This window comes from Acanthochromis polyacanthus, chromosome 2 (genome assembly GCF_021347895.1).
Source record: "Acanthochromis polyacanthus isolate Apoly-LR-REF ecotype Palm Island chromosome 2, KAUST_Apoly_ChrSc, whole genome shotgun sequence".
NCBI classification, from domain to species: Eukaryota; Metazoa; Chordata; class Actinopteri; family Pomacentridae; genus Acanthochromis; species Acanthochromis polyacanthus.
This window is the reverse complement of record NC_067114.1, coordinates 29,603,154-29,629,561: the sequence shown is the minus strand read 5'-3', so window position 1 is coordinate 29,629,561 and position 26,408 is coordinate 29,603,154. Positions and strand designations below refer to the sequence as shown.

Here is a 26,408-nt window from a genome sequence, read left to right as displayed (position 1 = left end):
AAACTTTGAATTTGTGTTGATCTTTTCAACGTATTTAAATTGGTAGAAAGCAATTCAGTGTAATTTTCTTGCTTTATAATTACATGAAACAGAAACTGCAGCACTTCCATTGTAAATGTCTCTACTTAATCAGGTTACTTTGATCACCAGGTGTTGTAAAAAAAAAAAAATGTCGTTATGTGTTTCTTTAATCATACGATCAGGTTTTTAAGTCACTGACAGGATTAGAGCGCAGAGCTGTTGAATAACAAAGGCTGCGGGTTCGCCCTGTTACGTATAAAGGTGTCTATTGGCCACTCTCACCCAGCACTCAGGTTACGTCAGACGCAGCTCTCGAGCAGCGTCTCTACAGAGAGCCAGACGCCGCAGACAGAGCGACAGGTCCCGGGCTCGATCCTGAACGCGACCTCGCCGAAAATCCGTCTTCATCCTCAGAGAAATAAAACGTAGCGCCATCAACGACAACGGGAGCAGAAAGTACACCCTCTAAGCTTTCTAACGAGCCCCATATTGTCACAATATGAGGTTGGTGCATTTTTAAAACAAGAGGCGAAAGACTGAGAGAGATTACATATAGAAGACCCGGTTCTTCGCTTGAGCAGATCTCCGCTGACGGATTTTTTTGCCCGTTTCTGCTTTTAAACGAGCTCGTAAACTGAACATTATTGTATTTTTTTTTTCTAATTTTTTTGAGCTAGCGAGCGGTTTTTGCTAGCAGATTTCTTCAACATGGAGTTGAGAGTGGGAAACCGATACAGACTGGGCAGGAAGATTGGAAGTGGATCGTTTGGAGACATCTATCTGGGTAAATTATCATAAAAAACTCCTGTAGTGATGATTTGTTTCATTTCCATTTGTTTAACGTGTTAAATAGACCTGTTTTGAGTCATCCAACCGGTTGTCTCCCTAACCGAGCTGATAAGTCAATCAGCTGTTAGCATCATTAGCTATAATGCTAGCTGTCTGATTAGATCTGCAGTTAGCAGTAATATCTGTTAAATTGAATTATTTTATAGTAAACTGTGTATTTTTTTTTCAATGTGTTTGATTTTTAGAAGGAAATTTATCACCAATTGAGCCGTGTTAGAAGTTGAATTTGACGGCTGCTGTTTGGCTAAACCCTTTATTACTAGAATAGCTAGCTAATATTTCTGCTTTGACCTGCTTGGAATCGGTTTTTATCTGAGAACAGAAGAGCTAAACAGAGCGTAGGTTTTACGTTTAAGTCCCTGCAGTCTTTATATATATTTTTATATATACTGAACATCCATCTCTGAACACAGCAGGCCGGTTTAGTTGCCTACATGAATCAAAAGGCTGTTTCAGTGAGGGGTTTCCAAAGCTTATTGTCACAATAACAAGCATTTCTTATTGATTGTGTTGTAAATTTGATTAGACAGCACCCTATGACCTGTGAACCAGCTGAGAGGTCCCTGATATTAACGTAGGTAGTAAAATCTACTTGCTTCATCATATATAGTCCCATCCACAAAGTGCCACCGGCTGCTGTGTAGCTAAACCCTTTATTACTCGAATAGCTGGCTAATATTTCTGCTTTTACATACTTGGAGCTCGTATTTATCTGGGAACAGAAGAGCTAAACAGGTTTTACATTTAAGTCCCTGCAGTGGGAAGTGACTTCCAGCCTTTATTTATAGATGCTGAACATCTTCCTCTGAACACAGCAGGCCAGTTTAGTTTCCTCCTCCTGCCCATAGATGAATCAAAAGGTTCTATCAGTGAGGGGTTTCCATCGATTATTATCACCATAACAAGATGTTCTTATTGAAAATGTGAGATTATGGGTTGTACTTTTGATCAGATGACGCTCGATGGCCAAAAGTGGTCCTCCAGAGGGTCCAATCCGGCCCTCAAAGTGGAAAAATTACAGAGAAGACATTAACTGCAGATTGTAAATTAGTAAAACTATAAATTTAAAATTATTTGTAGAACATGGCAAGTTGTTTTGATCATAAAGTAAAATATTAGATTGCTCATTGCTCTTTTGTCATTTTGTGTCTGGTTTTTGTAATATTTTGTCACGTTTTTCTTGTTTTTTTTTTCTCTGACTTTAGTCGTCTCATAGTTTTGTCCTTTTGTGTCTCGTTTTTGTAATATTTAGTTGGGTTTTTTTGTCTGACTTTTGTCGTTTTGATCATAAAGTAAAATACGACATTGTTCAGTTCCAGATACCTGTCACTAAATGTTTCGTTCCTTTTTTAGGCACTTTTGTGTCGAAACACAATAAGATTTTTCCGCCAATATGTCATGATATATATGAGATTGTGTAAAGTTTTTAGGATGTCCTAAAGCTTTTTTCCACCGCTGTAAATAGTCCCATCTATGAAGTGCCACGGGCTGCTGGCTATTGATTTGGTCATCTTTGTTATACTTGATTGGATTTGTTTCCTCTCATTGTTGGTTGAGGTTGTAGTGAACATTAGATGTGCTTGTTGAAGACCATTAGCCAGGATCCCATCATTCATGTTGATAGTAATAGTGGGGACTGTATTTATACTGAGCTCTGAAAAGACACATTATTCGGCTGTCTTAAGTCTACATGGTTGTGTTTGACATTAGGGACGTCTTTTAGACGCCGGGTTCCTCCCACTTTATCGTAATAAATCCTCCCGTGGACATATTGCAGGTCCAACAGCTGATCACATTTCTGAGCTTTAAACTTCGTCATCTGAACAACAATAGAAAGACAGCATTGCTAATTCATGAGGGGCTTTAAGTGGCATCTATCTAATCAACCTGAACAACAGATAACCAGGTCTGGCTGTGACTCAGTCACAAGATCATTCATTGAATTGAGCAAATACCCTCATACAAGTATTGATTTATTTGTCCGTTTTTGTAGCAGGTGTTGCAAAGGATTACGTGAACTTTTTGGAGAATGTGATTGAGGACATTTTATTTATTTTCTTAATGATACTAATTTGGATTGACAGTGTTTCCCATGGGATCATACTAATGTATTTGTTTTAGCCCCTTTATTTTAAATTGGATTACTATAGATTCAATTACTTGACAATTTTAGAGTCAGTATTGTTGTGTTTTATAACTGCTCTTTCAGTCAGTAATTGAATTTAGCTCATTAAATACTTTGCATTTGCTGCTGTTGCCCTGAGGGTTTATTTTGATTTATTATTAGACAGGAGTACGGATGCTTTATGTCGTCACTGCAGGAAACCAGGGGAGTTAACTGTGATTTCTGGGATCTGCTAATTAATTTTCAGAACGTGCAAAAATTATTTGTTTACAGCATGCATTTGAAAACGGTCAGCAAAAATGTAAAATAGTCCTCCAGAGGGTCCAATCCGGGTCCAATCAAAGTGTAAAAATTACAGAGAAGACATTAACTGCAGATTGTAAATTAGTAAAACTATAAATTTAAAATCATTTCTAGACCATGACAAGTTGTTTTGATCATAAAGTAAAATACTAGATTGTTCATTGTTGTTTTGTGTCTCATTTTTGTAATGTTTTGTCTCGTTTTTTGTCATGTTTGTCGTTTTGTTTCTCATTTTTGTCATTTTGTTTCCTTTTTGTCTCGTGTGGTTTTGTCTTTTTGTCATTTTGTGCTTTGCTTTATTATTAGTTGTTTTGTGTATCGTTTGTGTTGTGTTTTTTCTTGTATGTGTGATTTGTGTAATTTTTTTGTCGTTTGTCCATTTTTTTTTGTCCTTTTGTAACTTTTTTCTCTAATTTTTTTTGTTTTGTTTCATGTTATTTGTCTCAGTTTTGTCATTTTGTGTCTTGTTTTTGTAATATTTTGTCCTGTTTTTTGTCTGGCTTTAGTTGTTTGTCTCATGTCTATATAATTTTGTGTTTCCCTTGTGTTTTTTTCCGTCTTATTTTTGTCGTTTTGTGTTTCGCTTTGTTCTTTGTTTTGTGTGTTTTTTGTCTTGCTTGTGGTATTTGTCTACTTTTTTATTTTAAAAGTAGACAAACCACCTAAAAATGGTCTGCAAAAATGAAAAATATCCCTGACAGAGTTGAAAAGCTAGCGCAGGGTTCTTTAAACTGAAATTTAAAAATAATTAGCTCAGGTGTGCTAGCATTCGTTTGAACAGGTGGGAAAGTTTTGTGTTAAATTTGATCAGCCGAGACTTTGTTCATTCATACAAAGACACAGCGATCCTACAGTATTCCCTCGAAACTATTTCCACATAAGATGATTATAATTTACGGCCGTTATTTTGTCGCTGTTAGTCCCTGCGCTACTTTCTCTCCTGTTGGACCTGATGGTGTTTTATTGTTGCAGGATGAGCAATCAGTCTGTGAGACCGGTTTTTACTTCACTTTTTTCAGCTTGTGAGCAGAACTAAAGGTTTGAAAACCCCTTTAAGCTTGAGTCCAACTTAATCAGTCATATTTAAGATCCCCTAAAAAGAAGTAAGTGTCAGATTGGTCAGTGAAGGCTTCTTTTGTTGGGACACGCCTATGTGCATAGTTTGCTCTCTAAGCAGCCTTACTGGCTAATGCTGTTTTTATTGAGCTAAATTCTTCCCGTGTTTTTGTTTCAACAAAACTCTCTGACATTCTGATGATAGCTACGATCAAATAAAATGTATTTAAAGAGCAATAGCAGATGGTTGAACTGGCTGACCTGTGCACCATAGCACTGATAAACCCATATGGTCCCACCCAAGTCCCTATAAAGTGTTTACATGTGGTTCTATGGCAGTATGAGCATATCTTTAGAGGGTTTTATTCTCTGACATCAATAAATCTCACAACGCTGACTCTGCAGTCTTAGTTAAGCCACATTAAACACCTCATGGTTGGAGTAGACTGGGGTAAAGCAGTCCATGATTGAAATGCAGAAGATCTAAGGTTAATAAATGCATTAATTGGATCCCGTCTGTCTTCCACATGACTTGTTGTTTGGACTGATAGTGAGAGCTGCCAGCTGCTTGCATAATCGCTCTGTGTGTTTTTGTCTTCACTCATCTCTCCCTCCCTTCCCCTCTGAGTGGCCGGTGACTAATGTGACGTAACGTCGTTAATCAGACAGAACACTGCGCGGTTCTTTAAGATCACCCACCCTGCAGCACTCATTTGTACTCATCGTAAAAAAAAATTACGTCAAAGAAGCTGAGGAAATTTTGAAATGTTAAATTGCAAAGAAAACAAATTCTAAAATGTGCAGAGAAAATCCAAGTTGGACTGTAACTGGGATGCCACTGGATTTCACAGTCATTCCCACTTTATCGCTCCCACGCAGTGTGTGAAGGCAGCGAGTGTTAACAATGTGTGAGCAGCTTGGTGTGTCTGAGCGGTGGATTCTGAGGCTGTTTGTTGTTGGCAGGAGGAGGAGGAGGAGGTGAGGTCAGTTCTTGGAGCAAAGCCTCGTACTCTGTGTGCTCCGACCGGGTCCAAATGTGGACCATCGAATGTTCACATAGGGCTGGTAAAATGGCGTGTAATGTTTGAGCGGTTTGTCATGACAGATCGGCGTTTATGCCCAAAGAGCGGTTAGTCAGTCGGCTGAGTCACGCCGGTTTTCCACGGAGATTTCCTGTTGCTGTGTTTTGTGGTGGGTGATGTGTTCGTTGGGTTCGTGTTGAAACAGGCTCCAAAAATCTGGCTGCTCCGTTCGTCACTGTCCAAACCGCCTCAGGTGGAATAGTTTCTGCTCATGGCATGGGATCAGACGTCAATACTTGTTTAGTATCGTCCAAAGAAATATTCCATCCCCGTCATGCTGGGCGCCTGTTTTACTGCATTATTAGATCAGAGAGTGGAATGAAAATGTGGACAAATTTAGAATTTTCTCTTAGGCAAGGTGTAGGTGTCCAGTTTTATTTTTGCACCATTTTAATAAAGATCTGGGACAGAGAAAAGGTCTACAGCAGGGGTGTCCAACATGAGGCCCGTGGGCCAAAAGTGGTCCTCCAGAGGGTCCAATCCGGCCCTCCAAGTGGAAAAATTACAGAGAAGACATTAACTGCAGATTGTAAATCAGTAAAACTATAAATTTAAAATCATTTCTAGACCATGACAAGTTGTTTGGATCATAAAGTAAAATACTAGATTGTTCTTTTGTTTTTTTGTGTCGTTTTTGGAATATTTTTTTTGGGAGGGGGGGTTGTTTTTTTCCTGACTTGTCTCATGTTTTTGTTTTTCCTTTCGCTTGTGTTTTCGTCTTATTTTTGTCATTTTGCATTTTGCTGTATTTGTTGTTTTGAGCATTGTTTCTGTCGTTCGTGACTTTTGTCATTTTGATCATAAACTAAAATACTGTATCATTCAGTTCCAGGTGACTAAATGTTGTGTTTCTTTGTAGACACTCTGATCTGGAAGTTGTAATGTGGAAATGATAAACTGAGGAATAATGTTGCTGAAATCCAACTTGGTTTTCTTCAAAGATTTTAGTTTGTTCATGATGTTTTGTAGAAAGACAATTCCTTTAATGTGAACATTTTTCGAATGTACTTTTTTGCGCTAAAACAAAGGAAAGATTTGGGTTTGTTGTTTATCCGTTCGTATGCTGTGATTTCAGTGGTCAAATTGGGATGAATGTGGCCCTGAACTAAAATGAGTTTGATGCCCCTGGTCTGAACTCCTCTTCTGTCACAATAAACTGAATATCTTTGAGTTGTGGCTAAAATAATACATTTGGGGACATCTTCTTGAGCTTTGGAAACTCTGACATCCTGACTTTTATCACTATTTTATGGCACTGAACAACTACTTTATTAATCCAGAAAATAATCCACAGATTAAAAGTGAAACTTATTAAAATAAGGTTAAAAAAATGACCTTTTTTTGTTTCGATCTGGGCTAAAATACTCTGGATCATTGCTTTATTATTGCTTCAGGGCTTTTGGATCTGTGAGAAAGAAAATTTGGTCCTCCTCGGTGTTTTAGTAAAAACTATTTGGGCAGCAAACGTTGTGAAAACGGCTCCCAGCCTCTCACAGCGTCGTAAAGCGCTGCTTCAGCCTGTTACCTGTCTGACCAGGAGTTGTATAACTCAGCCTGTGATATGTCGTAAACTGAAGAGGTTCCAGCAGTCGTTGCCAAACGGGATGGGCCTGCTTATGTAAGCAAAACTAACAGCAAGGTTGATTTAGAGCTGCTGCCGTAACAGAGAACTTAAGAAGAGCCTAATGCTGGCAGTGACTCAGTTTTCAAACCGATGACTCGTTTCTGTTGCTGCCTCCTCAGTGTTATGCAGGTTACGGTGGATTCACTGACGTCATCTTAGAAAGCTGCTCCAGAGTAACTTTAAAAAAATCTGTGGCTGTGTCGAAGGTTTCTCACAGTAGTAAATTATGTTAATAAAGCAGCAGCAGTACATCCTAACAGGCCTGCTTTGAACCTCACCGCCTGCAGGATCTAAACTCGTTCTGGTTCCACGTTCAGCCCAGTTTGATCTTAAGTAGGCCGGACCAGCAAAATAAAAGCATAACAACCTCTACATAGTCACAGCTCCAACTTTTTCTGTTTGTTTTAGTTTTAAAAAAGTACATTACAGTATGAAAATGTTCACATTTAAGGAAATATCTTTTTGCAAAACATTATGATCATCCTGAAATTTTGTTCAATTTCTGCAATATTATGCCTCAGTTTTTCATTTCAGGTTTTAGATTACATGTTCAAAGTAAATGTAATGACATTTCCTCATTACGACGTCCAGATCAGAGTGTCTACAAAGGAACACGACATTTAGTCACCTGGAAGTGGACGATACAGGATTTTACTTTATGACCAAAATCAGACAAAAGCAACACAACATATTACCAAGATAAGACACAAAACGACAAAAATGAGGCAAACAAAATAAAAGAGAGAAAGTTTGATGAAAAAGTTACAAAGCGACAAAAAAATGGATGCAAACAAGACAAGATGACAAAAAAGGGACAAAATGACAAAAAAAACACAAAACGACAAAAACATGAGAGGAATGACAAAAGTCAGACAGAAAAACAACAAAAACAAGACAGAATATTACAAAAATGTGACACAAAACGTCAAAAGAACAATAGACAATCTAGTATTTTACTTCATGTTCTAAACAACTTGTCATGGTCTGGAAATGATTTTAAATTTATAGTTTTACTAATTTACAATCTGCAGTTAATGTCTTCTCTGTAATTTTTCCACTTTGAGGGCCGGATTGGACCCTCTGGAGGACCACTTTTGGACCACGGGCCTCATGTTGGACACCCCTGGTCTAAAGTTTGTCTTCCTGTGTGCTGCTCCCACACTATGCCCGTACAGTATGTGAGGAAGGGGACTGTTAGCATTCTGCGGCTGCGTTCGCTCGCCGCCTATCCCATCAGCCTTGTTCTCATATTGCCGTGTCCCTGCTGTGAATTTCTCAGTGACACTTCAGAATTACGTTAATTAGCCGTGCTTCTGTGGTTATTACACGGATGATAAACATGCACATACTTTATAGTGTTGGATTATTATTTATTTATGGCGATACACGGCTTTCATTCGAGTGGAGGTGTCTATCTTATTTGCATTTTTTCATTACAACACAGTTTCCTTCTCCCCTGTTTCTGTAGCCGTCATCAGGTATTTGCATATCAGAGATTATCTCCCCTCTAGTCTGCCGTTGTGGCTGTTGGTGAAGCAGAGTAGAGGAACATGTCTGAGCATGTTTCAGCAGCAGGATAAAAACACGCCACATACATGCAAACTCCCCTCTCTGTGCAGATCAGTGGGGGGGGGGCTGCATTCTCCTAAAAAATCTGTCCAGACAAATCACATTCCTATGATGCAAAAGAGCAGCCAACACGCTGACACTCAGCTCTATACAGAGCCCTATGGAAGGCCTCTACTGCCTGTTCGCCGCTGATTGATTGATTGATGGCCGCACAAAACTGGAACAACAACTGGCTGTCAGTTAACTGTCTTTGTGTAACATTGAAATGTAAACACAGTAGAACAGCTCTTGTTTATCGCTTATGAATACTAGGGATGTGTGCGACTAAACAATTAAACGCTAACCTCGCTAGTTGTGGAAAAATGAAGGCCAGTTGTGTGAGAAAATGTGAATTAATCCCCATAGAATTCCATGTTAAAATACCAAACTTTACAGCTGAAATAATTAATTATTATTGTTAATAATTAATGTTCGTTCCGGTCAGAGGCATGACTGGCATGAAACAGCTGTTGGTGTAATGCTAATGAGGATAATTTAAATGTCATCGTCTGGATTAGTGAGGTAGAATGATGAGGCTTACTTGATCAATCGTTTCTTTTCACATCGAAATACTCAGCTGCTTTAATCAGTGTTTAATCGTCTGTGATGTTTGTCTGTTTAGAAAATGTAATCTTTCTGTGAGAAAGTGGAAGTAAAGTCAGACATGTAAGCAGAATCCATACAGAAAGGAAGTTTTTATTATTTGATATTATGATGTTAATATTATGTTTGGTGTATGTATCCCATCATGATCAGCATGTTCACAGAATACAGGGGTGAAGTGGGGGTTTCCACTGGTTACCGTTAATCATTATTGATTTCTTTAATAATTAGTTTTCTGTATTTATTTATGCATATTATGAGCTGGTTTTGTTTCTTTCTGTTGAGTTTTACAGCCGTTAGGTTCTTCTGTATGAATGAAAACGGACATATTGGTGTATATTTATTCTAAATCATTTGCACTGTTATTATTGTTGTCATTATTGTTTATAAATGGTAGTAGTTTGAAGAAGCAGAATGAATAGATTCAGAATCATTTAAAGGAGAAGAGGTGATATTTGATCAATTTCACTCCTTTTTGAGCAACATTGTCTTTTGTTGCTGTTTTCTTTTTATGTTGAAAATGTTTAAAATAAACTTTCAAAAGCAAAAACAGATTAATAAACAGAAGGGGAAATCAGATATGGCTTTTAGGGTTGTCCATTAATGGAGTTGATTAATACTTGGTTGTCTTTTCATTTGGTGGTGTCCTCTATTAGCAGACTAAACGGTATTATTAAGAATTTATTATTTATATTATGTTTACACCCAACAAATTTCTTCTCTTTTGCTTTGTGGTTTGGGTGAACTGCCCCTTTAAAGTCACACCCCAGAGTGATTTGGCGGATGTGGACAGCCGGCCAGGGGCGGATCGATGCCGTTTAATTGAGTTTCATCAATGAGAAGCAGCAGAGTCTCCTCCTGCCAGATTCAACTCTTTGTTTTCCTGTTTTATCGCAGAAGTTTGCCGCAGTGGCTGCTTGCATCTCCACGTGAACGCAGGCTTTTCTGCAGCTTTACCTGAACAGTTCTTGTGCTTTAAACAGTCATGATTCTACTTGTGCACCCCACCCTGCTGAGTCCAGCTCGTCCCACCTAGATGACATCATTCTGAGAAATCGATGATGCTTCGCTGGTGCTGCTATTGGCCGACACCATTGAACTGCTCCTCGTGTGTGTGTGTGTGTGTGTGTGTGTGTGTGTGAAATGGGATTACGTAACCCGGTGTCCAGTTGCTGTGTTTATGTGGAGGGAACTGGACCCCATAACCACATTCAGGAAGAAGCAGCTGAAGCAGTGATTGTCAGTTTCAAAGGAATCCCTTCAAATCTTCAAATGTCTGAAAGAAGTGAGATCAGAATGAAGTGATAGCTGTGAGGAGTTTGTTCTGGGCATGCAAGTAGACTCATGAAAGCAGAGCAGGGTACGCACAGTGCAAACTGTTGGTGGGTTTATCTTCCGCTTTGGCGGCCTTCGCTGTGTTAACCACCGCTGGTATTTCCTTGTGTACGCAGGCAGAGCTTCTCTATTCCAACTTGTTGACAACATTTATTACCTTCATGTCGGTGTGAGTGGTTTGGATTAACTTGATATAAAGATGTACGGTGACCGTGTCGATGTCTGTAGTGCAGATTGCATAATGTCGTGTTTTGTAAAATGTTCTCTCTCTTTCTGTCCAGGTACCGATATCTCAGTCGGAGAGGAGGTCGCCATCAAGTTGGAATGTGTGAAGACCAAACACCCACAGCTCCACATAGAGAGCAAAATCTACAAGATGATGCAGGGTGGAGGTACGGCGCACTGCAACAGGCCATGCGTGACTGTTGTTTCTGCTTCTATGAACCACTCATCAGTATTCACAAAACAGGTTCCATCCACGAGTGTAAATCATCTGCTGCACAGAAAATGACTGACATTCTTGCTAAGTTAGTGGAAAAAGTAGCTCGGTAGGGTTTGGTACCTGCATAAATCAATCAACCAGTGAGCCACACCAGTAAAATCACAGCATAACAACCTGTACATAACCACAACGCCACATTCTTGAAATGTTCACATTTACGGAATTCTCCCTTTACAAACCATCATGAACAACCTGAAATTTCTGAAGAAAATAAATTCAGTTTCATCAACATTCAGCCCCAGTTTATCATTTCCACATTACGACTTCCAGATCAGAGTGTCTACAAAGGAACACAACATTTAGTCACCTGGTATCTGGAACTGACTGTTATAGTAATTACTTTATGATCCAAACAACAAGTTAGACAAAAAAGAGGACAAACAACAAAAACAAGACAAAACATTACAAAAATGAGACACACAGTGACAAAAACGGGTAAAAAAATGGGTAACCTACAAAACCGAGACAAAAAATTACATAAATGAGACAAAGAAATGACAAGAAACAAAAAAACAGACAAATAATATAAATGAGACAAAATAACACAAAACAACACATAAAGTTAAGCACAAAATGAAGACAAAAAACACAAGCAAGCTAAAAAGGAAATGCCAAATGACAAAAACCTGAGGCAAAAAAGAACAAAAACAAGAAAAATAACACAAAAACGAGTGACAAAATTACATAAATGAGACAAAAAACAACAAAAACGATGCACAAAACAACGCATGAAGTTAAGCACAAGATGACAAAAAACACAAGCGAGCAAAAAAGGAAATACAAAATGACAAAAACACGAGACAAAGACAACAAAAACAAGAAAAAATATTTCAAAAACGAGACACAAAATGACAAAAGAACAATCTAATATTTTGCTTTAAGATCCAAACAACTTGTCATGGTCTACAAATTATTTTAAATTTACAGTTTTACTAATTTACAATCTGCAGTTAATGTCTTCTCTGGAATTTTTCCACTTTGAGGGCCGGATTGGACCCTCTGGAGGACCACTTTTGGCCCGTGGACCACATGTTGGACACCCTCATTTCTGTTGCATCATTAATAAGCAAAATACCACAAAAGCACCACAAAAATAACCAAATATCAAGTGATTCCAAACTGCGCAGAGCAGCTGTCTTTCTGTCAGCATTAGAGACACGGCTGTCTTAACTGAATAAACTTTATTGACAGATTCCGGCTACAGGAAGCAGGTTTAAAGGTGTTCTGAAAAGCTAACCCTGCTAGCACGCTGCAGCTGGTAAACATCTGCTGGTGCACCGCCAGAACATTCTGGGTGAACCCGTTCTCCAGAGGTGGAGTGTGTAAACATAAATTTGCTTGTGATAGTAATTGTTGGGAGTTGTTTTGTTATGTAATGCGACAAAACAAAACGAGGAAGTGGCGTTCGGGGTAAATGCTTAATTGCAAACGTGCGTCACGGCTTCCAACAGATCTTATGTTGTTAACTCTGCAGGATGCTTCATGTTTTTGCTTTATTGTGTGTATTTTTTCTGTTCCACTGTCTTCAACAAGTATTTATGAATGTCCAAAGTTTTATACCATGAAGATTTTTGACTGAATGATTGAATTTTTATCTGCCGGTGACACTTGACGGAGCTTCATCCTGTAGGGCGGTCGAGTAGCAGTCTAGTTGTACTTTATTTTAGCATTAAATAGCTGACATTGTTCTTCATACAGTTACATAACAAGCGTGGCATTAAAAAAACTCTGGTCCTGTTATCAGGATACCAAATAGCTTGAGAAGCTCCAACATGTCCACGAGCTACAAGGATGAGAGAGGCAGGAGAGAACTTGTCATTTTAAGTCTGTGTGTGGAGGTTAGCTGTGCCGCTGGCCACTAAAAGAATCCGGGAATGTATCTTTAAATGTTCTGCCGGCTCAGTAGTGTCTGCAACATGTTGAAGAAAACTGACAACTGTCTTCTGTGATCTGGTTCGTGGTTGCATTTCTGTAGCTCGTCCTGCACAGGTGGCTGCTCAACCGCTCTGGCATGCTTCACAAGTTTAAATTAGTCGTCCTTTGGTGGCTTACAGGTTCACTCTGTCCTTATTAGCTTTTCTAGCTGGCAGTCTAATTGAATCGTTCATATAGAGGAGACAGTTTGCCTCTGTCAGCACACACATGCATTTGTATTTTTGTTTCAGCATGGCAGGATTTATTGGGGCATGGTAGCTGACCCAGACTGTGGGATGTATTTGTATGTATATAAATAGCTGATGCAGAGTGTGTGTGTGTGTGTGTGTGTGCAGTGCTAGGTGCTGAGCAGCAGCATTTTGTTGCTGTCTGCCTGTACAAGGAAATGCCAGATGGCCCCTTCGCGTCGGCAGCGTCGGCCAGTTACCAGCTACTAGTAAACCAGCTGGCCTCCGAGTATGGGGCCGTGGACTGAGTGTACATTTGTAATCTATAGTAGCAGCGCTTTATTCAGTAGGGTTGGACCTGAATATCCAAATATTCGTTCGCTACGGCGGGAGCCCCCCAGGCGGAAGGAATATGCGGCATTACTGTCTTCCCTCCGCCATCGACTCATATCGGCTCATCCCGTTGTGTGATCACATAAACATATACACATATGTCTATGTGATCACTCCTTCCTCCCCCCCAGACGAAAATATTCAGAGCTGGTCTCTTCCCTTCACCTTCAGCTCATATCGGCTCATCCCGTCGTGTTCGGCTCCTCCATTCGTGTTTGTTACCACCACCCAAATGGCCGGGTTGCTGCCGACTCTGGCCAGAAACCAGCCCTACTATTCAGATGATTTTTACCATTCAGGCAGCTATGATGGAGAATATAATTTAGATAAATGTTATTTTTGCTTTCTTTCTTATGTTAAGTATGGATGTTTTATGTTGACTGTGTTAATTAGTAGAATTGTAGCTAAAAAAAGAACCAGAAAACACGTCTGCATGCACCGCTGAACCTCCTGGTTGCTCAATAATCTGAGTGCATGTGTAAATCTGACCCTGCAGATGCTAATCCACTGAAAAGGGAACTGACATTTCTCAAGTGCGTCTGCAGACAGGAGAGCTGACGTCATTTCCACATGTCCACGCTCTGCCGTAAAATACAATGAAACCTGCTGATCTTTAGAAATGATTTCACCGCAAATAGCGCAGCGGCCGCATTGATCTGCATTCTAATCATGGCAAATAAACAAAGAAATGTTGTCCACATTTTTACTGGATTATTAATCAGTCGTATCTCCACCAGCCTGGGGTTCTCCAGATATATGCACACATTATCCAAGAATCTCTCCTTCCCCATGCAAGAAAAAAAAAACAGGATGAAATTCTAACCAGAGATGGGGTTTCTCTAATCCCCTTCCCCGATTACAGTAACCAGGTTTCTCATTCACATGACGGTTACCAAATCAGCTTACTGGAGAAAGCTGACTGTAACCCAGTTCATACGAAGGCACAGCGTGTTCAGACTGTCTCAGCATCTGCATGGTTTAACAGAGACAGCAGCTGCACACTTAGTATATTTTAGATAAGGATAAGCTGATATAAAACAGGCCCTCCCAATGCTCAGTCTATTTCTACAACACAAAACATCCTGAATTCAGCATGAATACACTCAGATGGTCACAATTCCCTCTGTCAAGCACTGAATTATAACTTTTTTGGATAATAGCCCCAATAACATATCAATTGTGAGGCCTTTTCTTTCACAAGCTGTCAAAACCTTCCAAATAAATGTCTAAAACGTAACTCCTCTGATGTGTTGCAGTGGGCATCCCGACGATAAAGTGGTGTGGGGCCGAGGGCGACTACAACGTGATGGTGATGGAGCTGCTGGGGCCCAGTCTGGAGGATCTCTTCAACTTCTGCTCTCGAAAGTTCAGCCTCAAGACGGTCCTTCTGCTGGCCGACCAGATGGTGAGAGCCAGAGAGGATGCAGTGTGAATTCCGTAAACGTGGCCGCATTAGCTAAAAACCGCTGCATTCAGTTTTCATGGCTTTGCTATGTGTTGCATGATTGGTGGGACGTAAAGTATTAGTTTGTGGAAATGGGGCACACATGGTTTCTTGCTGAAGCTTTGCATTTTACTCATGTTAGTTTCAACAAGAAAGCAAATAAGCAGAACTCTTCACATGTTCAAACATTTGCTCTAAACGTTGCTAGAATCCCCTTCAACATTGCTGTTCCTTCTCTATAAAAACGCTGGATTCATCATCTAAAATCACCAAAACAAACTTGGAAAGCTCCATCTTTCTGCCTCCTCACTCATCGGATGTCTCACACCACAGTACTTTCTGGAACAGCTGCATCCAACCCACCGTATTCCCTCATTAACGTTCGTCTCTCGGTCTTCCTTCCAGATCAGCCGCATTGAATACATCCACTCCAAGAACTTCATCCACAGAGACGTGAAGCCGGACAACTTCCTGATGGGGCTGGGCAAGAAAGGCAACCTGGTCTACATCATCGACTTCGGCCTGGCCAAGAAATACCGCGACGCTCGCACACACCAGCACATCCCCTACCGCGAGAACAAGAACCTGACCGGCACCGCCCGCTACGCCTCCATAAACACACATCTGGGCATCGGTAAGGCTGACCGCTGTTAGGTGATCAGATGAATCATTCCCCTCCCTGCAGACCGATGATCCTCACCCTCTGCTCTTCTGCGTTTACAGAACAGTCCAGGAGGGATGACTTGGAGTCCCTGGGCTACGTCCTCATGTACTTCAACCTGGGTTCTCTGCCCTGGCAGGGCCTCAAAGCTGCCACCAAGAGGCAGAAATATGAACGCATCAGCGAAAAGAAGATGTCCACGCCCATCGAGGTTCTCTGCAAAGGCTACCCATGTAGGTTTGACCTCCCACATCCATCAGTGATTTATCCCCAGCTCTGTTCTGACTCTGATCTTTCTCCTCCTTTGCCCCCACAGCGGAGTTTGCCACCTACCTGAACTTCTGCCGCTCTCTGCGGTTCGACGATAAGCCCGACTACTCGTATCTTCGCCAGCTCTTCAGGAACCTCTTTCACAGACAGGGCTTCTCCTACGACTATGTCTTCGACTGGAACATGCTCAAATTTGTAAGTTAGGACACAAATAATTGTTCTTTATCATCTCCAAATATCCTCTCGTCGTCTGTTGGTAGATAGATGCTTACAAGAGGAGATTTTGGTGAATTTCAGTTAATATCAGTTATTTATAACATTTAAGGATCTGTTTTTTAAACACAGAGGGGAAATAAACTTGAATGTAACCATAAATGCAGACAGACAGGTGATACTTTTGTTCTCACTACAATGAAAAACACACAAATAAGGGAAAAGAAATGATCTTAACGTTGAGGTAAACTGATCTCACATGAACAAAATGCATTAAATAACTGGAAAAACGAACTCACATGTGCAAACACTGGCCAGGAAAGGAGAAACTGAGGCAGTTTACGCCCCTGAGGAGACCTACATAGAAGCCATGGGGGGGTGACGGAGAACATCAGACTCCATTATTAAAGGAATTATGGGCTGTTTGAGCCAGGAAGGGATAACGCTTCGTGTTTGTTCATGCCATAAAACGTTTCGTTAGCTGCTTTCGTTGCAGTTTGTATTTAGTACGTTTAAGCTGAAACTCTTGAACATTCTGTCAAACTGTTTTCTTATTTGCATGTAATGACATCTCTGTCTTCAAGTATCATGTGAAAATAGAAACTTCTGTTCCTGAGAATTTGAACTTGACAGGCTGAACTTAATTTGAATATCAGAAGAGCTGCAGGATGAATGCTTTCAGTTTGCAGCTGGAACAACAGCATTCTTCAGCACAGGAATTAATTACACAGCAGTTAGAAAATAACTTTAACTCAGTCGCTCGACTCTAAACGTTAGCTGGTGACACAGTTTCCTGCCACTGCTGCCGGTTTTTGCAAAATGCATGTCGTCTACCCCGAGTTCACTGGAGGGCTCCCAGAGCATGCTGCATTAAACATGAGGAGCAAAAACACTTCTGGGCATTTGGATCTTTTTTGCTGAATCGCTGACAAGAGCACAGATTGAGAAAGGCCTCTAAACATTCAATCAAGTGCCCTCCACTTAAAAGTACATGCAGATTTCTGTATTTTTTTGTCGGAGATGGAAAAAGAGAATGCAGAAAGTGCATTTAAATGTAGATAAGTTCATCCTGTAGTTGCTCCTATTAACAGATTGTTTGTTGGTATTTTCAGACAACATGACAAGTAAAAACCAGCTTGAAAATGGTTGGAGTACTGCCACAGAATTTGGGTTTTTGACTGTGTGTGTCTCGTTTGTCAGGGCGCCAACAGAGCCGTGGAAGATGCAGAGCGGGAACGCCGGGAGCGTGAGGAGAGGCTGAGGCATGGCAGGAACCCCGGGGCCAGGGGCATGGCCTCGGCCTCAGGAAGAGCCAGGGCACCTCAGGATGTCGCAGCCCCATCCCCGCTCAACCCCGCCTCACACACAGGTCAGCACACACTTCTTATGCTCAAGTTTTGTTGTTTTTCCTGCATTGATTGGAATTTCATTATCCTTCATGTTCTTTGATTCATTTTACGCCTTGACCCTGAGTTGTATGTATTCCTATAATTGGACGCCTTGTACCTTTTTGACATTCAGGTATGGAGAAGGAGAGGAAGGTGAGCATGCGTCTTCATCGTGGAGCACCTGTCAACATCTCCTCCTCAGACCTGACGGGACGCCAGGACACATCCCGCATGTCCACCTCACAGGTAATTCACACGATAGCAACGTCGACCAACAGGAGTCGCTCAGGGACTGAGGTTTGACTGTTCGTCTGACGCACTAGACAAAAGAATTCACCGAGATTTGAAGGAGTAGGTCGCGCATTTTATTGAAGAAATAAATCTGATCAGCTCATGATAATGTACTCAAACTCATAATGAAAGTCATCACAGCGATCAAAGGAAAATAACACGGTAACAGGTGATTTTATTAGCTTTATTATCCCCGCCCATATCCATGTGACCCACTATCCCTCTGTTCAGTTTGATCACAAAATAATACTAGCAACAATCAGTATGGCCCTCTAACCTTATAATAAAAGAACAATTCAAAATCAAAGTGAAGGAGGAGGTCAGAGTGTAGCAGCTGCTCTTCTTTCAGCTTCCTGTAGCAGGCAGATCTTTGTTATTGGATTGGTCCAAGCAACTTGTTTTTGTTTTAATCCACTCCTGACACCCAAATCCTTTTTTTTCCCTTTCTTTTTCTTGTTGAAATATTTGTAGAGCCTATGCAGTTTGACAGATTGCATTGTTTGTGCTCAACGCTGTTACTCCTGGGATCACATTCCGGTTCACTTGAGACCACCTCTGGAAGGCCCACACTTCAGGTAACTATTCTTTAACCCATCCTTTCCTGACTTGTATCGAACTTGCTTCCGTCGCTGTCGAGTCCCCAGTCCCCTGGTGGTGAAGATGGTACAGTTTTCATTGCGACAGATGGTTTGGCATCAGTGCTTCCAGACCATTAGGATCATTTCACTTCACAGGAGTGAAGACCGTCTTCTTTCAAAACCTCCATCTGGGTTTTAAACATTCAATGTGAATATCCATAAGCTACTTCTTCAAACTTGAGATCCGGATAGCAGGTTTTCTTAGACCAGTCCAGGATGAATAATACTCTATCATGGAAGTCTCAGCATCAACCTCCTCTGGCCTGAACAGCATCCACTGCCACAGCTTTCTTGACTTCGCAGTCATCTACTGGAAGTTGATGTACATCCTCAGGATTATCAGACCTTGCACTCTCAGGTGGAATAAGAAGCTGGGGACCTGACACCCAAGTCACATTTTTGAGAAGTGCATCCACTTTCAAACCTCTGGAGGCCACATCAGCTGGATTATTTGCAGCGTTTACATGCCTCCATGGGGAGAGTTTTGAAACCTTGAGGATTTCTAAGACTTGGTTGCCAACAAAGGCTACGTTCACACTGCAGGGCTTAATGCTCAATTCCAATTTTTTTGTGAAATCGGATTTTTTTGTGAGTTCGTTCACATTTCCGATAAAATGCGACTTGTATGTGATCTCCTGTGTGAACCTCACACGACCCAAAAGTGTCCCGCATGCGCAGAAGAGGACACAACAACGACACGCAGAGAGCGTGTTCAGTGTTTACGGAAGTAAACATGGACGCTAACAGTAGAGCATGTCTGGCCATTTTAAAGTTGTTGTCCAGCCGGAGCCGGCATATTTATAACTTAATCGTTTTAAGGAGAAGGTCAAGAATGAAGAGAGCCAGGATTTCGGCCCTGGCATTTTGTGGGGCAGTGGCAGCAACGTCTGTCCAGAGAACTGTGTGGGTGCAGAGTCGCAGCCAGGAGTGGTGGATAGTGATGTGAGAGGCTTCACAGATGCAGACTTCATTCAGAATTTTAGAATGACAAGAGCAACCTTCACCTAGATATGTGAGCACCTGTTTTTTAACACTCACGGCAAGACACACGTCTTCGGGCTGCCAAAGACGTGTTTTGCTTGAACGCAGAATAGTGACATTTGTGGGTTGCATTTGAAAAAATCAGATCTGTGTCGTTCAGATTGTCATGCAAAGATCAGATACAGGTCGCATAGGGGCAAAAAAAATCGGATTTGGGTCACTTGAGCCTGCAGTCTGAACGTAGCCAAAGACTTTCATTCCTGATCTGCTTGAGCACCGATTCACTGTCTAAAAGACAGAATTCTTAAGATCCACATGTAACTCCATCCTCCGTGAGACATCCATACGACTTGCCATGGTGGCAGCGATGAGCTTAGAGACTTAAGTGGAGCGTCCCTAGCCTTTACACAGAGTCACTGTGTACTTGTCAGCGTTCATTGTGTGACCGCAGGTAAGTTACTAAGACACCGTTTCGTCCTAGATTTTGTTGACCATATCGTTCGTGAAGGCCGTGTAGTCTGCATAGAGTTCTTCTGAAGCCTCCTCTTCAGCTATGAAGCACGTTGCTCAACAGTATTTCTGTTCTTTGGCACGTTGAGCTCCTTGTTTCTTAATGGTAAGTTAATCTGGTAATGGCCACTTATTTGTTTTACAGAGTTTGTGAACGATTCCATGAACTTTTGATCCTCTCTTGACATCTACGCTGTGAATGACTTCCAATGGTTCCAAGACCTTAGGGACATTTATCTCAGTCAGCAGCTCGTCTTCTGCATCTATCTCAGGCAGATGGACGGGTTTCAAATGAGCCCATCCTTAAAGATCCTTTCCTCTTGGAACGTTCACAACCAGCAACCTCCAGCCCTGTGACTATATGGGCTTCTCACAGCTTTCTTTTGGTCCGTCGTCCTCCAGAGAATATGCATCTTCTTTCCTTTGAGGCCTAGTTTGGGCATCAATGCTGTAACTTCCTAGATCCAGGAAAGCCTTTGCAGTCATGATCTTTCTTAGACTTAGCTTGCACAGGAACAATAGGACGTTTCCAATCATGATCACCATCCCAGTTAGCCCACTTGACACCAGCGTTCAGTCCAGTACTGTGTCTGGTTTCCTTTGCGCTCCATCAGTCCTTTTTCGTTTCCTTTAGAGGAATGTGAAGCACACTAGGATGTTGGAGACCAGATTTTGCACAGGAAATCCTCTTATTACAATCCTTACTGATGTGTCCGATGCACAAACAGCCAAAACAGACAACTTTTCCCTTAAGAAGCCTGTCTTCTCTTTGTGAGTTCTTCTCTCCAACTGATTCCATGTAACCAATGTGCATCGTCCTCTACAGCAAAGATACATCCTTCTTGATTACCAGTTCTTTTTATCCATCGAAGTTAGTCAGGGTGATTGTCTTACCTTTGGGTAAAACACTTACCCTTGTTAAATATGTCTGATAAAAAGAAATGCTAATCAAATATAAGAAAACAACAAAATGACCATAATCAGTCTACATCCTCCTTGAAGTAAAGGCTTCCGTTTAGTTCCAGGCTGAGTGAAATACCTCTTATCCAACAAGGAATTAAGAACAACAAAGGAAGGAGGGAGAGTTTCGTATCAGTTGATATTAAGGAATAGATCATGTGTGGTCAGTAGCCCAAAAAACATTGACGCAACTTCAAAAAAGGATGTGTGTATCACAAGAGAACATAAAGCGTGCATCAGCACAAACGCACTGTCAGGACAAAGAGTTTCCCTTTTCACTCGGACCACATGTTTGTTTGTTCCGCTTTTGTTTGTTTTTTTCCCAATTCAAACTTAATTCCCGACATGAAGCAACCAAACAGCTGTTGCCTCGACTTCTGCTTTTGCTTCCACTGTCCTCGACCTCCAGTGTGACGCCACCTTTCGGGTTCCTGTTTTGTCGAACAGATGTGCCGTTACCCGTCAACATAGTAGTGACGAGGACACATGAACCCTTTAACCTTTTAGAAATAAGGACAATGCCCTTAGCAGTTTGGACACACTCTTTGAAATGATAATGCGCCTTATATTGTGTCAAAATAACGCAGAATCAACCCCCTTTGCGCTATAAGTTCTTAAAAGCTTCCAGGTTCCATTTCTGAAGTAAACAACAGACTGAAATCTGAAAAAGCAGCTGAGCTCGTCCGGGTACGCTCTGCTGTTTGACGGCTTCATTAGATCCTTTGTTCTCTGGTTCTCTGTGGACCTAACACTCCCCCTAGAGGTTAAAGAGCAGAACAGCCAGTTAGTCTGAAAACTACAACCAGCAGCTGCAGTTCCAGCAGTAAGATCACGTTCTGTACAGATAAGCTGATGTAATGTTTCTGTACTGATGTGGACCCAAAGCTTTGATTATTCCCCTTAAATACTGCTTGTGATCTCATTTTCTGTTTATCATAAAATGTGATTAAAGGCGTCGTCCTCATGGGATAACATTAAATATTAAACTCTCGGCAGCTGCAATAGAATAAGTTTCGCTTTTTTCTATACAGTTTCAGAAAAATAATCTATAATTTATGATTTTTTTTGCCTTTTATCGTCAGTTGCAGTAGAGATATGACTTGACTGCTGGGAGCGTTTCTGTGGTTGTGACCCTAACCACTCAGCCAACATCTTTAGTTTTTCCTTTTCATTACATTAGCAATAAATTTGTGAGATTATTAAGTGAGATAGTTGACGGTAATTGTGTAGAAAAGCCTGACAGCAAGTTGATCTCTACTTGTGTGATCAGAGTGCAGCTCATAAATAACCTAAATCCTGATGAATAATTAAAATAATCTGCATGTGGTGATGTGTGCAGCTGTGTTAATAGGTTGGGGACGTGTTTATGAACTCAGATAGTTGGTGGGGTTGTAGCCGTGTTGTCTTAGTGTCCGGTATTGTTCTGGTTCCTCTGGATTCTCTACAGACCCAGCAGCTAAAAACACGAGTAAAGAATGATTTTGGGGTGCCGATAAATAGTTGGATAGTGTCGTGTCACACAAAACACAGGGATTCAAATGGAATGCGGAAGTTGGTGTGAAGGTTTTTCAGTCTCTGTGTTCAACATCTCAACCATGAAGACAGCGTAATGTCCTCCTGCCAGCCTCAACACGTCCCCTTTATGTACACAAAAACACAAGCTGCTCCTGTGGTTACACAACTTTAGGAGTGTCTGCTAAATGTTTTTAACAGAATGTCACAAAACGATGTGACAGAGTTCCAACATGGTTCACTACAAAACTTTATCTACTGAATGCTGCAGACTCTGGCTGATGTGGGAAACAAAAACCTTCAAATTTTATGTCCACATTTGGTTCCTAACTCAAAATCTTATTGCACCTAATTTGACATCGTGGCGTTGAGCGTGTCGTCTAACCCCTGGCGAGTGTGGGAGCATATTTCCAAAAACTTTTCCTTCCGGTCAGTGTTTCTCAAACTTTATCTGTCAGATGATCTTTCAGAGGACAAAAACTCAAACTCGTTTTAGTCCAGGTTCCACATTCAGCCCAGTTTGATCTCCAGTGATCCAGTAAAACCACAGAATAATAACTTATAAATAACCACAACTCCTGATGTTTCCTTTGTTTTAGTTAAAAAATACATTCTGAAACTGTTCTCACTTAATGAATTGTCTTTTCACAAAACTTTATGATCGTCCTGAAATTTCTTTAGAAAAATAAGCCCAATTTTAATAATATTACGCCTCAGTTTATCATTTTTACAACATTATAACTTTTAGAGTGTCTACAAAGGAACACAACATTTAGTCATCTGGAACTGAACAATCTAGTATTTTACTTTATGATCAAACAGCTTGTCATGGTCTAGAAATGATTTTAAGTTTCTAGTTTTACTGATTTACAATCTGCAGTTAATGTCTTCTCTGTAATTTTACACTTTGAGGGCCGAATTGGACCCTCTGGAGGACCACTTTTGGACCACGAGCCTCATGTTTGACACCCTTGTTTAAAAAAAAAAAAAAAAATCGGAGTAGAGGAGCCGAGGTGGTGACGTCATCGAGTTACGTTGGCGAACAACAATACTCCAACTGCGATGGGCGGTGTGCAAATCTGTACTTCAGAGTCTGTGCCACGGACTCTGAAGTACAGATTTGCACACCGGTCAGCGCAGTTGGAGTATTTCTGTGCGCCCCACACTTTGACAAACACTCCTTCAGCTAACGCTTTAAACCTGCTCCTCCCTCCTCCGTTAAAGCCAACCTCTCCTCCTCGTGTCTCTCCAGGCTCTGTCCAGAGTCACGCCCAGCGGCCTCCAGTCTGCAGCTCCTCGGTGAAACCTTCCCGTCCATCCGAGCACCGTGGAGGCCTCAACACACACCACCTGCAGCATACACACCCTCTTCCACACACGCCAGGCCATCGCCCGGACTCTGGGACGACTCGGACTACTTCTACAACGGACCGCTGACCAGGACTCAGTCTGAGCCCCCGCTGAGCTTCTGCAGTGGAGGAGAAACGTGTGTGTGTGATTGGGAGTGTGTGTCAGAGACAGTTTGGTTGCCTTAACGACCACCTTGGCAAAGTAGCAGCCACAGCATCCCTTCTTCTTCTTTTTTTTTTTTTTTTTCCTTCTCTGGTGGAAGAAACACTCCCTCCTCCTCCTCCTCTTCTTCTTCATCCTCACTGTTGATGAAGCCATGAATTCACCTTTTTTTTTTTTTGTTGATTTATGATTTTACTTAAATTTATTCTTTAGCATTATAACTTCTCCTACACCAGCTGGTGGCAGGAGTGTGAAGACGGAGAAGCCTGTTAGATGTTGAGAATAGTCTGTGGGATTTATTTTAAAAGCAAGACGACACCACCGTGGCAGTTACATGGTGCCTTTTGTGTCCTGAAAGACTCTTTAAATCCCACGTTGTGTCTTTTATTTTATAGATGTGTGAGGTTTAGATTCACAGCTAGCGGGACTGAAGGCCTTTCGGATCCCATCGTGCATCGTTTTTTTTTTTTTTTATCTTTTCGTCTTCGTCCTCCTCAGGTGCGTTGGAACCAGGACGTCGTGGTAAAATCCAAAAACTTGCAGCACATTTTTGTGTTTTTTCTGTCTTCAGGTTGTGACTGCTGTGGGTAAAGCTGTGAAAGGATCGGTTAGATAGTCGGGATGATGTCCACACTGAACGCTTTTAAACCCGGTGCTTAGTGACGTGGTTTTCGTGTGTGTGTTTGTGTGGTTCTGTCTTATAGGGTTGTACAAGCTCAAACGGGTGGGGGGTGAAAACGTCGGGTTGTTTTTTTATTATTATTATTTTTAACTCCTTTGCCTCCTCAACCTCGCTGTCCACCGTCTGTCCTTCTGCTTCATTTTCAGTCAGTTCTACCTTGAACCTCATTAAAAACTCGCTTTCAGTTTTGAGATGTTTTTTTATTTTTTTGGGTAAATGCAACTCTAGACACCACAAAAATCAGCCTCCTAAGAGCTTGAATAATGTGTTAGAGCATCTACACTGCAGGACAGAAGCTTAACTTTGGCTAATGTTTGTCAGTTTCAGGATTAAAAAAGAGGAATTCCTCCTGCTTTTTACTTCATTCTCTGTTTATTATTGGGCTTGTGCCGTTAAACAACACCTGCAGTTCAGAGTAGTCGCTAAAGATGTCCTCTACTACGACTACTGCTGCGTTAAAGGGGCATTTTAACGTTTGTACAGATGTAGATCTTCGTCCTATCCAGTTGCAAAAACGAGCTCTGAAATGGCTTGAAAAAAACATGTGGTCGAGTTGCATTGTGGGAAATGTAGGAGGCGGCATCTGGGTGCCTGACCCACACCAGTGGAGCTTCTGTTTTAGCCTTAGTTGCCTCAATTTATTTCATCTCTGTCTGCGAGTGCCGCTACTTCACAGGAGACCAAATTCCTCCAGAGACAGATTGTGGTCTTTGTGAGCCGAGCTGAGAGTTCAAGTAGAAAACGGACGGTTTAACATCTGGCCAGACGGAAGCAAACGGAGGTTTTGGACATCAACGGACCGAGTTGTCGTCTCAGCGGCACCGGAGCCATCCACGGCTCTTCTTCACAACTCGATCTGAACCCTGCAGATTTTAAAAGTAGAAAACTTGTCGATGTGATAGACTGATTGCAGAGTGTTGTAGGCCGTCTTCTGTAGTTGGAGGAGGAAAGGCTCGTAGTGGTGATTCGTACATGTTGCTTCTGTTGTTGTGTTTAGGATGCTCCGTCTTGTACGGACGGACAGGAACGACTCACTCCATTAGACTTCCTGCTGCGGCAGTTTTCTTTTCTAAATATTTCTTCACCTGTGGGCTTGAAAAACAGACAAAAAAAAGAAAAAAGTGATGGATTAACTTGTTTGTCTCACTAATGATGGCTATGATAAATGCAAGTACACTTTACATGGGATACGTTTTGCAGACGGTCACGTCTGCCTCACTTGATGATTTTTTTGACACTTCCTGTCAGATTATGCTTTTAACTGTGCAGTGGAGATGGTTGCTCATGTCCCACAATGCATCTCTTACTGTGGATTCATGGGGAATGTCTTTCCACTCCCACCTTAAGACTTTTGCTCCTCATTTGTATTGCCACTGTATTGTGTATTTTAAAATTGTGTAAATAAATTAATAAGTACTTGTATATGGTGGTGTTTTTTTTATTGATTGGACTGACTGGAACTGTAAATGAGGCGTTTGTTTTAGTGGGATTTGGTTCAGGGGGGCACTTTAGCGAATATAATCATCATTTAGACTTTTCTCTTTTTAAAAAATGCTTAAACTGATCAATTGATAAATAAACTAGTTGATGATTAACATTCAAACAACTACTAGATGCACTTTTGGGATTAATCCTGCTGGTTTCCTCAAATTTATTCTTCATTTGTGATTTGAGATGTCTCAAAAAATATTAGATAGCGATGAAATTTGTCTCCCCAATCGTGATGAAAATGTAAGTTCTTCT

At 41.2% G+C, this 26,408-nt stretch overlaps 1 protein-coding gene across 1 annotated transcript; it reads left to right on the top strand.

Moving 5' to 3' along the window:
* The first annotated feature begins 329 nt into the window (after positions 1 to 329).
* csnk1da (casein kinase 1, delta a) lies at positions 330 to 26,087 on the top strand. The gene is made up of 9 exons (XM_022200035.2): positions 330 to 805; positions 10,888 to 10,998; positions 14,860 to 15,008; positions 15,453 to 15,681; positions 15,771 to 15,941; positions 16,025 to 16,173; positions 17,392 to 17,560; positions 17,713 to 17,825; positions 23,724 to 26,087. The coding sequence occupies exons 1-9, from the start codon at positions 730 to 732 to the stop codon at positions 23,772 to 23,774; spliced, it is 1,218 nt and encodes a 405-aa protein (XP_022055727.1). The 5' UTR covers positions 330 to 729; the 3' UTR covers positions 23,775 to 26,087.
* The last annotated feature ends 321 nt before the right edge of the window (positions 26,088 to 26,408 follow it).